General features: G+C 30.7%; 1 protein-coding gene across 1 annotated transcript; it reads left to right on the top strand.

Moving 5' to 3' along the window:
- The first annotated feature begins 12105 nt into the window (after window positions 1-12105).
- On the top strand, window positions 12106-13249 carry LOC121129767 (zinc metalloproteinase nas-7-like). The gene is made up of 3 exons (XM_040725494.2): window positions 12106-12397; window positions 12453-12739; window positions 12792-13249. Exons 1-3 carry the CDS (start codon window positions 12275-12277, stop codon window positions 12910-12912), a joined length of 531 nt encoding a protein of 176 aa, XP_040581428.1. The 5' UTR covers window positions 12106-12274; the 3' UTR covers window positions 12913-13249.
- Window positions 13250-17184: the final 3935 nt, after the last annotated feature.

Below are 17184 nucleotides of genomic sequence, written 5' to 3'. Positions count from 1 at the left end.
ATCTAATAAATAGTAATACATAAGCAATTATCAAGGTTGTGCCTGTTTGAAGTTCTGCGATTCTATCGGTCCTGGTCTAGGTTCCTTCATTTCAACGGTTTCGGTCTTGGTTCACCTTTAATCCTTATTTTTTACCAGTCTATGTTCTTTTTAATACAGGCTCAGTTTGGTAACAGGTACATAAAACAATGGACGTCCCTAGAAAATTTGGGCCCAGGAAATGATATTAGGTACAATTAGGCCACAGTTACCTTAGATGCTGAGTGCTTAATGCCCCAAGTTCCAACAGGTGTGCAGGAAATTATGGTTTCTTAAGACAATGATTTTCAAAGTGGGGGGGCGCGTGAGGGGAGACTAGGATGGGAGGGGGGGTGCAGGAAGATTTAGAATCGAGGATTGCTTTCAGTATACACATACATAGTACAAAATTACAACTAAGACAAATTTTATAGCTTTATAATTGTACAGAGTTCATATGAGTTCACAAGTCGAATTTATCAGCAAAAATGATGTTTTTCACCACAACAGGTTACGTGATTGGAGCTTGTGCGCCTCAAGATAGAGAAATAAAACCACCGACCTATAAAATAATAATGATTATTATTATATAGGTTGGTGATAAAAACTCATTCGCGGGGTACTCTTGTTAGTATTTCATAAAGGATTCTAGGGAGAGAGCGGTCAAGGAAAAAATAAACAATTCAATCTAAAAACAAGGAAGACTATGTTCCTAACACCGACCTATAGTATTATTGTTGTGACGTAGTCCCCCTTATTCTTCTCTTATCACCAGGGGGGAGACGGCCTGTTCAAACTGGCTACATGCTTGTAGGAATTTGTAGCAGCTTCTAAATTTAAGCCAATCGGAATTGATAATTACTAACTTCTACCTTCTTCGCCTAGAGTCCTTTAGTATTTTAGAAAGAGAACTATTATTAAAATATTTCAAAGGTTTAGTGAGTACAACCAAATGTTCCGTTTTTCTACATTTGTCCTCTTGGCTTCATATTACTAATTTAACATTCATAATATATTAATATGAAAAAATTATAAACATTATAAGGTATGTATTTATATGAAAAAAATTGGAAGTTAATTACTTCATAGGGAGTATGTAGGATTTAGGTAATGATATAATTTATGAAAAAAATTAATTGATTTTGAGAAGATTATGAAGAGTTATATTACTATATGTAATAGTAAAAAACTAACTTGTAGATATCATATTAAATATAGCTACATATGGAAACATACAAATTATATTATTATGAATATATTTTACTATAATCCACAGAAGGTTTTATTCATTAAATTTGTTCACCCAGATCCAATATTAATTTCAATTCGAACACCAATATAAATCTTGAAATAACAAAAAATAAGATTGTAAATCATTAAAAAAATTGAAACTAGATTTAGTAACCCTGACAATTGGAAGTAGGAGAGCAGCTTAGCTGTCATGTATATAATTAAGTGAGAATAGCTGTGAGATGAAAAGAATAAACCTAATTCCCACATTATATCAAGCAAGAAATACTCAACTTTCGATATTCAATTCTCCTCTGAGTCCAAAAGGGACTTACACATACTTGTGCATACAATTTATACTTAAATGTCGCTTCCGCACCTGGGATGGCGTCGGTGATCTTCCAAGGTGTCTGGGGCATCGTTTCCTCTGTGATAAAATACTTGATCAAGTATTATTGAATAAAGTAATTAACTATATCACGGGTAATCGTATCTCGGTCGACAACCGTCAAGTTGAACTCCCTGGTACAATTATATATAGGGGAGCGTGAGGATACTTGTTACAATTTTTTTTTAAACTGACATAAGTTTCACAATTTAAAAGATAATTCAACGCCCAGGCAACATGATATAGGTTACCTAAGACAAATAATTCCGAAGTATTTTTGATGTAGGGCAATAATTAATAGCCATTTATTGGTGTTTTCGAAACTAACTAAAAGTGATACACAAGGAGGAGACATGATACAAGGTAGGAGAAAACATGGTACATGTTACAACAGGGGGAAGCATGTAAAAACTGACATTTTTATATTCAAGCATTTATTTTACATTTTTTTATTACAGTTTGTCAGCATAAAGTAAATACTTATGATTACATATATAAAATAAACAAATAAAACATTTACAGTACATAGTTACTAATAAAATTAAAACAATTTTTTTTTTACTATTTACTGTGATTAATAATTAATTAAAGTATAAAATGAAATTACACAAAATACAAAACATAATGAAATATAATATATTTTTATATAAGTGTAGCATTCAGCTATACAAGTTCATTCCACGTTCTTCCAGAAAATATCTCTTAATATATTATTTGTATAAACTGTCTCAGTCGTTTACGTTTACTCGAGAATGCAAGTTATGATTTAGTAATTATAAGAAGCGTATATTATTCTGGAGATACTACACTGGTGACCCCGACATGCTGAAGTCGAATGAAGTCCCTCGTGTTGTAGGGCAGTTCAAAGTCTGCCCGTTCTGGCCGACCAAATCTAGAGCTTGGTTCCGTCGCAACGCAGCCCAGTTTCATTTATACCAAGTAAAGGAAGAATTGTAGAAGTATCATCATTTATTGTGTGCCATCGATGACAAAGTCCTGAACTCTTTTGATAATGAGAGCGAAAACTCATTAAGCGCAACCCCTTACTCTGATCTGAAAGCGAAAGTCTTGGATGAGCACAAAATAGCCTTCACGTTTTACCATTGTATATACTGATATTTTAGTTGAAAGAAATCTAGATCTGCATTGTATTATACGCCAAATGTCCTTTTGTTCACAAAGAAGGACGTAACCAAGCCATTCTTTGTTGAAGCATAACTTTGAGGAATTGTAGGATGCCAATAATCGTATATACTCAAAACAGAATGTTTAACTAGGAATAGTTTGACATCTTCAAAAACTAGGGGGTGATCTACTGCCCATTGAAATAAATTTTGAAGATGAAGGGGACCAGTAGCTCAGACAATTCTGACTAATAATTATCCCAATTGATTTACAAGACCCATGAAGATTTAAAGTCAGTCCTAGTGCCTGGAATGGGAAAGTCTTTGATTGCAGATACTTTCTTAGGATCAGTAAAATTTCTTCCTTGCGATAGACAGTACTATCAGAAATCAATTTGGCCTGATATTACTTGGATTTTTAAGAATTAAGTGTAATTTTTATCGGAGCAGTTTCCATAGTACAAATCTTAGATGTGTTGTATATTCTGGACGAAGGGAGATTGGTGTAGATCGATTTTTGGTAAAATATTCAATCTTTATGAGATTGACTCAGATTTAGGATTTGTCATCTCCTTATGCAAATTAGTACAATGTATGCTCTTAGTCTTTTTATATGCCAGCATTTAATGAAAATATATGAATTCTTCTTTTATTGTCCCCTACAATAACAACTGGGTAATCAGTTGTCTTCATACTTGGATAAGCTGGACTTCCTTTGGTACACAGGGATCTCCAGACAGGAACATGTCTCTTGTATAAAGACCTTGATCTCTTCAAATAGTCCAAAAAATTTATTGTGGACCAGAATCATTACCTGAATTAGCGTTAGGAGAGATATGAGACACCTTTGATAGTGAAAATGACTACACGAATAGAATCCAAAACATAGGCACAAACTTTTGCAATGTAGTTTTTCATTCAGTTGGGAATGTAAATCGTCTCCAAGGTAACTGCACTATATAAGGTTTGAATATATATGAGAAATGTACAGGGTAGGGGAAAAAAACGTGGACTGTTAATTAATATTTACTTTTTCATTACAATAAAAAGGTTTAGTCATTATTTTTTTATATTCCTTATCATTCAGTAATTTCAAAATCATGAGCGAGCAAAAGCGCATCTCAGCTCTCCTAGATTCCAGAGTTGATGTGATGAAGATTACGGACATTGTTAAGTGTTCTAAGTGCCTGGTTTTTCAGTTGACCAATTTTAAAAAAATGGAGAAGACTTCTCCAGAATATCAGGAAGTGGAGGGCATAATTTCAAGAGGGATACAAAATTCTTGTTAAGTTTGGAGAAGAATATAAAGGAGGATCTCACTATGTCGATGAATCGTCTCGCTAACGACTTCTCTGTGGCTTCTAGGACCATCAAGATGGCTATAAAGTACAACTTGGGATTAGTTTCTTTCACAAGCATCCCACGCCACCTTTTGAGAGAGGGCATGAAAGCCAGACCCCCCCAGGCTCGAGAGGTGCAAGAAAATCCTCAAAGGATAAAGGCAAATGGGTCAATTGTGAAAATTATTTCGGACAGGAAGATTTTCATAGTTGATCTATTTTACAGTTGATTTATTTCACAATCGTTGGCTTGCAGAAACAAAAGAAGAGGTCCAAGGGGTTTACCAATCCAAATATCCGGCCCAAACAATGCTCCTCAGTGTATTATAGTCTTAATTCTTCAAGGTTCTAGCCCACACTGCCCCGTTCTCAACTATGAGGGCATGGGACGTCAAAACAATAGAGGTATCTCAGTCCTCACGGTCAGAGCCCTCAAACCACAATCTGTATTCAAGGTCAACCAAGCAACGTTTATGATAGTAATAAAGGAACTGTGTAATGGAAAAATTTAACAGTAATCTACAATGTACATTTTTACAGATTAATTTTTATCTAATATGGTAAAGTCTTAATTATAAATCCCATAGATACTTTTTTACGTCCGTTACGTCCTAGTATTGCTTCATAACTAAATTGGATGCATCCGTAGTATTTCTTTCTCTATGGATTCATCCATATATAAATTATAAATCTTTACAAAGGAAAGGTTTTAGAGAATTATATAAATGTTCCGTTTATTTAGGTTTTAGAACGTACAAGTACACAGCATTTTTTAATCAATTTTCTATTTTACGACTTATAATTATCTTGGTATTATACAAGTGGATATACATCTTATTTTTAAACTCAACAAGTATAGATATAGAAGAAAACAGTTTACGGTAGAATACTATTAGTTACTTTGTAACTTTGAATTATGTCATTTATGAGTATTTTTCAATATATATTTTCTTTAAATAGGTTATATAAATTAGTACAAGTATTAAGTATATTTCTGTAATAAAAACCCCATCAATACAGTAGAGAAATCAATTACATATTATGAATAATTTGGTTTTATTAACTAACCATGAAATTATCATGTGAAAACATCAACCCACAATAAGATCTTAATTTGTTACTTATCTTCAATATATGTAGGTAGTAAATATTGAGATCATTCATTTATATTCTTACTATCAGAATGATTCGTTAAATAAGCCTCTTATGAAAAATATTTTAGTAAAATTTTTATTAATACTCGGGAAACCAAATTTTCTAAACTATCCCCATTTTTAAATTGTTTTAACACTTTGTATTACATACCAATTTATAGTTGTACAACAGATAATATGAAGGATTTTGAAACCTACACTTGCTTGACGTAAAATAAATAACAAATAGATATCATTTACATGTCCAAAATACAGCAAAATTAATCAATGAGATAAAAAATAACATTCTACACCAAAATATCAAGAAAAAATTAGTACAATATGAGTTTACAATAATCCTTCACTTCTTTTTCGAAGACAAAATATTCTTACGAGTACTAAATAAATTTGGAGTAAGGTTTGAAGATTTCTAGATGTATAATTGTCATTAATGTTTTGTGAATCTAAAATAAGTTAATTATCCCCCTTAGGATGATTGAATAATGTTTAGAGTCAAGATGAGAAGCAATAAAATGACAGTTGTCATAAGAATAGATTGTGAAATTCACGTTTGGAGATTGTAAGTGCTAGAATAAATATAGCATCACGAAGGAAACTTATAAAAATGTGTAAATTGTTACGATAACAACTTTATCGCAACAATGAACAAACTTTTATCGTATTCATATGGTAAATATTAATATAAATTATATTTATACATGTATATCTTTTCATTCTGTTACTCAATTGAAAAAAATAAGAACATTCAATGGAATTGTCATTTATTGAGTATGGTCCACTTGTTGTTATTTCCGCCTGGTCCAACTTCCTCAAAATTGTACATAGATAAGTACAATTTTGAAGGACACAACTAGACCTTATTAAAAGGAACAAAGATATAATATTATATTCAATTTCTGAAAGCCTAAAGTAGTGAGTCCAATGAAACTTCTTCTAATTCGATTCGAGTTTGCTAACTTTGTATACATTGTTTGTTCCCCATTTCTGGAGTAGATAACTAAACACAACTGTATAAAATTGCCTTAAAAGGAAGATTACTTTGTTTAAAGAAGCTTGACTTATGCAAATGTTGTGTAGTGCATTACATATACATAGTTGTGGGCTAAGTCATAGGCAAGGGTACTCCACATGTGGCTTAAGTAAATAGAAGATATGTTTTTTACACTTTATCATTTCTTCACAGGGAAACTTCCCTCTTGCAAACTGGTTAAAAGCTCTTGGACTCACCTCAATATTGTTCCAATTAATATTAATAAAACTATCTTAGTCAATTATATTCTGTTCATGCATAAAAGCCAGTCCCCGAAAGATGTTGTGGGATATGGCCCTTAGAGAGTTTAAAAGGAGGAAGTAAATGCATAAATTGATAAGACTACCGAATCTTTTGAAGTAGATGATTGTGATCACTCTAAAGACTGATCTCCTATCCCCGTGGTTGACCATCTCTTACTCCTAATGTGAAGAAAGAAAGAGTTTTTGGGCTGAAATCGTATGCAATATCGAGATTACATTTGGAGAAAAGTATTTGTATATTTGGGCCTCTTTCTTTCTAAACTAGGAATAAATCTGGTAATGAATCACTATATTGGGCCGTGGTCAAGGAAACTGAGCTTATGTAAAAGATTAAAAAGATGCGCCTACAGTCGTTACTTTTTATGTGAGTCTGTTACTAAAACTGGGGGAGATCCCGTACAACTATAACAGAAAAATCCGTTATTCATTCCACATAGTCCTTTGAGTTGGAACTAGTCTCGAATATAAACAAATCAAAGGAGTCTCATAAAAAAAAAATACTTCTCATAAGAAAACTGTCAATATAATGGCAAATCACCTTACTTCTTTTCATAAAATATAAAATCTTTCAGAGTTACTAGGACAATTGAAGTGATATAAGTATTATAATCCTTAATGAATATGCGAGTAAATTTATTCACCAACGTACTATCCAACTTTTATTTTGAGGTTTCATATGAATACGGCGTTATCTCAACAATATGAAATTTTGTATGGAAGGACGTAACTAAACGGGAAAAATTATTATGGAGCGGTCTAGTGTACACGCCATTTATTTCTAAGAACTTTACGTAATAAATTGGACTGTGTTTTGGATAGTTTCATTTGATTTGAGAAATTTACAATAATTTATCCAAGAATATATATGTAATTCAAATTCAATTTTAAGAAAAATCTTTCCAGCTTGCTTTTGTATTGTTTTTGTATAATGAATATCCATAAAAATGTTGTCTTATATCTATTAAGTTTTATTTTCTTGATGATAGATTACTATATTGTAGTATTTTATATAAGACATACGAACACATCATTTCCACATAAGTTAAAATTTTTGTTGAAAAGGTCGAATTTCGGGAACAAGAACTTCCGTCTTTCTTTAGATACATCAACAAGTAGATCAATTATCTATCGATCCCTTTATTATATTATGTCATTTAGTTGTACCAAGTATGTCGATGAAATATTGCTGTGTGTGTCTATATAACTTAAACAAATAAATGGTGTTTATTTTTTTCTAGATTATTTTTATGTTTATGCAAAAAAATTGTACTTTTTTTTTTTAATATGAGGTGCAGAGCTTTAGTAACACACTTTCGTCGAAATGTGTCCTCCACAGTCAGAGAGACAGATAAATTTTACTGTATTTTTAAATACAATTAGTATTAAAATTAAATATAGAACCTTGTTATAGGGTTTCCCTAAATATATGTATATATGTTATGGGGTCTCTGAAGATGAGGGTCGGTTTCATAGTGAGTCAAACTTGATATTTTAAGTTTATAATTATGTTTGCTGAAATGGTATTATTTTTTCGCTATCACCATCGTTTATTTACTCTTATGAATATGACGTAGGAAGTAAATTTAACCACAGTCAGTTGATTGTACCTTCTAGCAAAAGTGTCAATTTGTATATCCATTTTATTATCATAGTTATGTATATCCTTTTAAATAGTAATCCCTTATATATATAACTGAGTGTATGATTGTATCCGCCATACAATTTCCTACTTTATTAGTTCTTCCTTGGTCCATTACTTCTATAATTAGGTAGCGTTTTTGTATCCTCAATAATACCCTCTAACCTTTAAAATACCCTATGTAATCTTTGAAAAATGGTAAATAGAAACAATAAAAATGAGAGACAAAATTAAGGGGTTTTCCGTTCAGTCGTTGAAAAATGAATGAAAATCTTGAACGCCGTTCATTTTTCTGTTCAATCTACAAGCTTGTTTAAACCTCACTGTAAGGAAAAAAACTGGCATCTCACAGAAAAGAAGATATATCTGGTATTGTTAAAAGTTTTACAAATTTGTACCAACTGTACTCTATCACTTTTGTAAAATACCAACTATTAGTGTTGCATTAGTTGCAGTGGTTTGAGGATGGCGAGTACACCCAATCTTAAGCTGTGATTAATTTTCTGAATTAAAACATCTGAGTTTTTTTTTCATATTGCTTGGTTTTCTTCTTAAAAATTCTGAAACCCTTTCTTTGGATAAAAATGAATTCGTTGTGGTTAATTTGAGAGTCAAATGGAGTTAATCAGTGAAGTTTGAGGTTTCTGTCATCTTGAAAAAAAAAAATGAAAATATATGCCTTCCATTATGTCACCGGGAGTTGTCAACAATGAAGACTATGCCATGCTAACCAGTTGTTTTTTTTCAATCTAACTAAATAGTAAACACTGATGTGTATTAAGATGATAATGAAAGACAAAGTGGATAGACGATATTTATATTCAACTCCATCTTATTAAGCCAAAAAAACTCTGTCCTAGTTGAAGAAAAATATTACTGATACTTTATGTCTTATAAAATGACCCACTAATTCAGACGCCCTATGCCCTTTCGTGGAATTGATGCCAAAAATGTTTTCCTAATATCTTATTTATTTTTATTGTAGAACTTTGTATTATATTTAATTTCTTATTAGGGTGATCGCTACCCCCCCAACCTATTTTGATTTTGCTAGATTTGCACAGTCTCGAGATTTGATTTACGGAGGCTAAATCCATAATTTCACAAAAACTTATAAATACCTAATTACTTATCAATGACAAAGTATCGTATTAGTATCGTTGATCTGATAATTAGTTAGTACAAAACGAAAACGTGAATTACTAAGCCACACTAATTTTTTTAGAGTGTTCTATTGAAGAGTAAGTACATCTTAAGGGGTCAAAACTACAAAGCCTTAAATAAGGTTTCTTATATTATTGAGCAAACATTTTAATACTTTAAATTTGATAACTTCCCATCAGTGGTTGTAAAAGTTAAATATGAAGCAGCCGCATGTGTTACAAATCAGATTCAACATTTCTATGATAAAACAATAAAACCGTAGATAACCTAAAAAAATGCAAGATATTTTATAACCTTCAACGGTAATGACTACAAAAATTCTCTTAAAATTTATATTGATAGAAGATCTGTTGAAAAAAGGTTTTGCATTTCCATGAAAATTTAAAAGAAACCATGAGATCCATAAACAACAATGTCGAGGAAATTATTGCTGAACATTCTGTAGGGTAAGCCTGAAGAAGAATTTAATATTGTTCAAGAGAATGTATTTTTTTAGAAGATATGAAGACAAAAATAACATTTACCTTTGAACCAAAAGACAAAATTTGTGCAGTTATTGAAATTAAATATAGGATGAGTCAATTTTACGAGAATTTACGATTAAAAAAGTAGAGATACACAATTCTGAAACGTCAACTATATCAGATTTCAGTTAATCTAATAAAGAAGAAAGTTAAATAAGTTTTATATCATTTTTTAATTTAATTTCAATTATGTATTAAGGGATATTAAAAAGTTGTTTTTTTTTAAATATTAAAGTCAATATTTAATATTTTCTCTTAATTCATTTAAAAACTTTCAGATAGAAACTCAGTCAGAGAGTTATTTTCCTGGCATAATCAGTGCTTACCCCTCAACCATGTACCAAGGTCGAAAAAATTGTCGAACTGTTATATTTGGGACTAGAGGTTTCTGGCCATATGATGTATCCCATCAGGATTAATGTTTCAGTCACAGCCTTGACAGAAATAACTTCAGTATTGGTCAAAGCAAACAACATTGTCGTAAAGAAGATAAGTTTTACTTGTGCTTAAGCCTACAAATATCGTATTGAATCCGTTAGTGGTATTTTATAACAAATTTGAAGTTCCAGAAAACAGCCATCCATTAAGGTAGTGGGCTTGGATGAAAATCTCATTGAAGATCCCATAATTGTATTTGGAATTAATTGAGTAAAATTACATAGTATTCCTGGATTAGATCCAAAAACAATAGATTTACTCAGCCAGAGAGTTGCAAACACTACTTTTAATTTATTGAGGGATTGAAAATGGACAGAAAATATTAGGGTAATGGTTTTCGAAACAGGATCATTACACACCGGGAAATTATCTGTGTCTTTCACATCTATTCAACAAATGATGCAGAGATAATTGTTATAGGTTTCTGGTAAACATCATATTAAGAGAAAGATTACTTACTCATTCTTGGGATGTATTAAAAATTGAATTATTAAAGTCCTCAAGTTTATTTATTTGAAAGATTTTAATAAAGTTCGAAATATTAAACCACAAAAAAAAAATATCTTTCAATACATAGAATAGGAAGATAAAAGGAAAAAATACGATGGAACGACGTATCTTAATGGACAACGCAATCGGGGAAACTTATTCTATTGGACCCAATGTGCGTAGGGTTGCGCCCTGGTAGTTCCTAGAGAAGGAAATATACTTAGGGTAAGGTATTTCAATGATATACTCAATTAAAAATATGCTCCTTTCTTGTGGAATAAATTTATTGCATCAAGAAACCTTTTTTACACTGGAAAATAGGAAAAAAAAAACAATTTGTAAATTTCTTTGTATATTGTTCTTTTCAATTTTTGATCTATAAATGATTTAAATCTAATTTATACTATCCTAGATTATAATCATGTAAAATTATCTTTTCAAGAATGGGTCTCACTAGCATTGTTTTAGAGAGTCAATCAATGAAGTGGAATAAATGAGAATTACATGCAAAATTCTCAAAATAGGAAAACCATTAAAATGCTTAAATAGACATTGAATTTGATTTATTAAAATCAAAATTTCCACATGTACGTAAATAAAATACAGCTGATTAATCAGAATTTATTGGGGCAGATAGTTGGGCATTATTTTGATTTGTTTTGTCGATAATTGTCGTGATTACATAAGAAACTAGTGAATAAATCAATCGGATAATAAAAGATGGTGTCTAATTCTAAGTGATTAAAACATATATTAAAAGAAAACAAATTTAATTTGGCTAACAATATATGTGTTGTTTATGTTTTTTTATAACTAATCAAATGTGTTTAACTTATTTTTAATAGGAAAACGTTCTTTTAATCAACGCCAAACAGTTTTCTTACGTCTAATGAATAAACGTATGAAATTACTGTAGGGTATTTGAGAAAAACGACACTGTGGATAATAATAATATGGATATACCGTTTCCTCTACGAACAAAAAGAAGAGCTTGTCCCTTTTTCTACAATATACGAGAACACCTACAAAAACACAATTGTACATCAGATTAAACACAGTATTGATCAAGTACATTACACGGACACAAATCCACGTTCTTCCGCATTTTTACATTAATATTATTATATTTTTTAACACATAAAGAATATAACATATTGTATTGATGATCCGATATCTCTTCAAATGTTTTTACATTTTATTCAGTTTTTCAAATCAACTTATATCCACCTCAGGTAAGAGACACGTTTTTATATATTTAAATAATATTTTCATCATTAACTATCCATGCATAATATCGTAGAGGATATCTTCTCATTCTTTAATTTCGAATCTACATTTAAAACTCCACAAAAATGGCCAAACGGAGTTATTCCATTTAAAATATCATCTTCCTTCAGTAAGGAAGAACAATATTTAATTATTAAAGCATTGAAGCATATAGAATCTAAGTCTTGTGTAATTTTCCGACCCAAAATGTGGTACGATTGGAATTATATTATGTTTGAGCTGGGTATGAAGGGATGCTCCGCGAATGCTCTGGGTTACAACACACTTAGACGCGTGGCTTTTATTCATTTAAAGAGACCTCGATGTTTGGTACGTTCTGTATGATATTACCATCATATTAATAATTGATGAATATTTTCAGCAGTTGAAAATCATTTCTCACGAAGTTCTTCATGTTCTGGGTTTCATGCACGAACAAAATCGACCTGATCGTGATAAATATATTCGTATAAATTGGGAAAATATTCAAAATAATAAAAGAGCATATAACCAGTTTGCCCGAGGGAAGTTTGGTTATGAGCAAATGCCTAAATGCAGTAATATGTTTCGTCATAAATTAAGACCTTTAGAGAAATGTTATAATGGTTTTGAAACCATGACATATAATCTCCCCTACGACTATCAATCCATAATGCACTACTCTGCCTATGCGTAAGTACTCATAAAGTGTTGCATAATGAAAATATATTAAGACATCATACAGATTTTCGAGGAATGAAAAACCCACATTGACACCAAAAGTACCTGTGACCATTGGTGGAGGTTTTCATGGTCTCTCAGGTTTGGATTTTCAAAAGTTAAACTTATTTTATGAATGTTATTAGAATTATTTACGTCAAGCAAAATATTACCTTCAATTCTTCATCAGTGATCTGTCAAATAGAAGAAATGCAATAGCAATTTTAGTCTTCTGGAAGATCCTTCATGATGAATTGTATGTAACCTTTGTGTACCACGAATAAAATACCATGTGGATCAGTGGATTATTATCAAAACTCAATTTGTTACTCAACGTATGGAGGGATTACAATATTAAAGAATATTCATCAAGAATAATTACTTCTATGTTATAAATGAAGTCAATATTAAAATGTTTGTGCATATTTTAAACAATTGTGATTATTATTTTCAAGTTGGATATTCAATTAAATTTTTATCAAAAATGTGATATCATAATATTTTCTATGTATATTAAATTTGTGCTCAATAAATTGACATTGCACAAATTCATGACTATCTTGAAATTATTAATGAAGTTATTTAAAATTATTTCTAAGTTTTTTCAATCTCAACTCCTGAAAATATAGACTTTTTGCTGGAGTTGTATGCGCCTCTTCACATTATATTCAAGTCTCATATCCATGTTGAATAACTATTGCATACAAAACAGTTAATTGACTATAATATTGATTCGAACGTTTTGAATCTTACTTACCTGTATGTCTTCTATATCTGATTAAATATACATGCATATGTATTTTTGATAGATTTTCTTGAAGAAAAAGAGTTTTTTGTGAAATATAATCAGTAGAATAATTTATTTTAATTCTATTAAAAAAACTATTAATCTCCATCAATATTCATCTGTGTTATGCTCATTTATAAATAACGTAAAAATATACACATATGAGGGGAATGTAAGACTCAACGTCATTTTTTACTCAATTCCTTTAAGACTGGAATTAACGAAAATCAAGTTAAGCTGCAATCGTGATTATTCCATGTATCTTGAATTTCATGAACCTACCTATTGTTTTTGCACATCAGCTATATCAATTTCATTGATTATATGATTTACCAGAACAATGTCCCAAAAGGAAGAAAAACATTAGTTCCCTCCTTCAATGTCTTCTCTGTATCTGTATCTTCTCGAGAACATCCCTGTTTGTCAACAGTTTAAATTTAGATCAAGCTTTTAGGGACTCTTGAATGTCCGGCACAACTTATTTGCAGATAATCAGCGCGAGTATTACGGCAAAACTAAAAATAATTTTAAATGAGAATTATAACTGAAAAAAAATCTGAAATTTGAAAAATATAAGCTCAAAAGCAAAATTTATTTAATAAAAAATGATATCATAAAGTAATTTGAATTTTTCCTCCGAAATACGAATATCTCCAAGAGTTTGAAATTTGAGATCATGGGAGGTTTTGACAAATTTGCACGTACGTACAACTATTTAATAAACTGCCCTTCAACTTACCTAGTAGGGGTCATTAACTCAAAACCTATATTTATCTATTATCTGATAGAATAGGAATATGTTTAAAGTTATATCCTTGAATTAAACACAGTAAGATGTTGGAATGTCAGGAGTGTTTGGGAGGAATGACTCAAGTTATTTGAGTATCTCAGTATGGTAAAAAGTGATACTCACTTTAAAATAAACATACCTACTTGAATTCATTACAGTGAAAACAAATCATATCTTGATATTTGTAGAAAACTTGACCGATGAGAAACTTTGAAACAGTTATTTTTTCACGAACGTCATAAATTGCATTATAAAGCGTTTATTTTTTCGTAAAATAATTGTTAACAATTGTACATTGTAAATATTTATAGTTAATCAACAAAATCTAGAAATATCCAATAAAAAATTTATATGGAACTTCATGTTATGTCAGAAAAAAGATCAAAAAAGCAACCACTAAACTGTTGCAACCATAGGGGCATGTATTTTTAATCTGATCTTTTTTTTCTTTATTAGACTTTCAAGATATTAACCTATCAGTCTGTTGACGTCATGTGAAAATGTTATATACATAGAGAAATAAATATATTTGGTTACAAGTTATAGCTATTTAGGTGCCCTCTATCCCTATATTCAATATAACCACCTTCACTATCAACACCAGCCTTTATACATCGCCTGAAGGCCATGCAGGAGTTGATGACAAACTCTTCTGACAAGACTAGAATCCATCCATGTTATCTGCAAATAACTTTTCCTAAGCATCTTATAATAGGCTTCCATGCCGATTTTCTGTCCAGCCTTGAAAAAGAAACGGAGGAATCTTCTTTATATCAGAGGAAACAGCCCTGAGGACCATTGTTTGGGCACAATTGTCCCATTTGTCTTGATCCATGTGAGGATTTGCTTGCACCTCTCCAGCCTCCTGGTTTTCATGCCCTCTCACAGAAGGTGGTGTGGGTCCTTGTAAAAGAAACTTATCCCAAGTTGTGCTTTATAGCCCTCCTTATAGACCTAGAAGTCACAGATTAGTCGTTGGTGAGGTGATTCATCGACTTAATGGGATCCTCCTTTATATTCTTCTCCAAACTTAACAATAACCTAACGTTTCGTCTATAGAGTATACCCTCCTCCAGTTTCTAACATCCTGGATAGGTTTTCTCCTTTTTTTTTATCTTTACCAACTTATAAACCAGGCTCCAAGAACACTTAATCTTCATCACATCAACTGAAGCATCTGAGATGCACTGTCATTTTGCTTGTTGCTCGCTCATGATGATGAAATGACTGAATGATTAGTATAACTTGTTTTTGTAAAAAGAACGGTGGAAACTAAATATAAAAAAATAATCACTTTGCTTTTTCATAGTAATGAGAAAATAAACATTAACTTACAGTCTACGATTTGCTGCCCTACCCAGTACTCGTATATAGGTATATTGATTCACCTATAAATATTCTAAAGTAATGTTGGAAGGAAGCAAGATATTAGTTTATAGATATATAAGCCCAATTTATATGACTTCTTTGGTATATTTTAACTTATTAGTAAATAAATAAATTATTCGTAAACAAACGTTAAAATTTTAAACAAGACAAATATAATTAATTAAGTAATTACCTTCCTTTTTAAAGTGATGCATTTAGTTATATTTAGACCTAAATTTATGGATATTATTACATATAATGTCTTTTTTTTTTAAATAGGTACTTATAGTCTTTACGATAAAAGATAAATTGTTTTCCATTCGAAAAAAAGAAGTTTTTTCGAATGCTCCTAAAAATTATTGCTTTTAGTGAATGACCTCGTAGATTCAAACAATAATTAACCATTATGTGCTGTTCTAAAGGACTTACTCACAGTGTAATTAAGTTATCTATTTTTATACTAGAGTAATCTAGATCAGTGGTTTTTAAGTATTTAATAATGTGTACCATATAGGAAAATTACCAAACTGAATATGCAAAATCGTAGGTGTTCCTCTATGTACCACTACATGAACTCTTGTAGAGAATCTAGATGCTCTAGTAACACATATAACTGCATGTACAAAGTTATCAGCGTTAAATAATATGATATATCTATTTAAAATTATGCAATATTCCATTATATTATCCCTTTGTCTTAGAGTGTATGTCACATGTGGATTTAGCTCACTTTTGAAGTCCCTCAAAAATTGAGTCCAAAAATGTTTTAAATACTTTAGTGATACTAATACTTCATAGTACATGTACATAATATTTAATATATGCTGCCAAGAAAAGTTTATATTAACCTTCATACTAGCAGTATTACACGGCATTGCCAGAAGTTTGTTAGGCATTGACGAACTTACAAACTTTACTTAATAATGTAAATAATAACTCCTTAACAAATTCTCTGTTTTACTCTCCGTTTTCCATGAGCGCAGTCACACCTAGTCACTCAATACTTAGTTAGTCTCTTCTAAAGAATAAAATAAGGATAATAACAGCTTGAGAAACAAATTAAACATGGTTGTATGTGTCAGGAACTACTTTAGCTCGTTCCAAAACTTCATATAAAGTCACATTTATTTTTTAATATAAAGAACTTTCCAGTTTTTTTCTTTTTTAATATGAGTGGACCTTAATACCTGCAAGATTTACTTCTTTTTTACATACGAATTGATGCAGTTCTATATAAATACTCTCTTTTTTATGTTTTTTATTTTATATGACGCACAGTCTTGATTTTATAATTATTTCGTAGATAAGGTATGTACACTCAAAAATGACTTTCAACATAGTTACATACATACTTTGTTTTAATAATATAGATCCCCTCTCATTAAAATCTAGCCAATTCGCTACTGACATGGTTAAAAAAATTTAAGAGCAACAAAAATTTAGAGTAATATCCTGTTACAATTTCTTTTTTAT

Source organism: Lepeophtheirus salmonis, chromosome 14, assembly GCF_016086655.4.
Source record: "Lepeophtheirus salmonis chromosome 14, UVic_Lsal_1.4, whole genome shotgun sequence".
Classification (NCBI taxonomy): Eukaryota; Metazoa; Arthropoda; class Copepoda; order Siphonostomatoida; family Caligidae; genus Lepeophtheirus; species Lepeophtheirus salmonis.
This window is presented reverse-complemented; position numbering and strand designations above follow the sequence as displayed.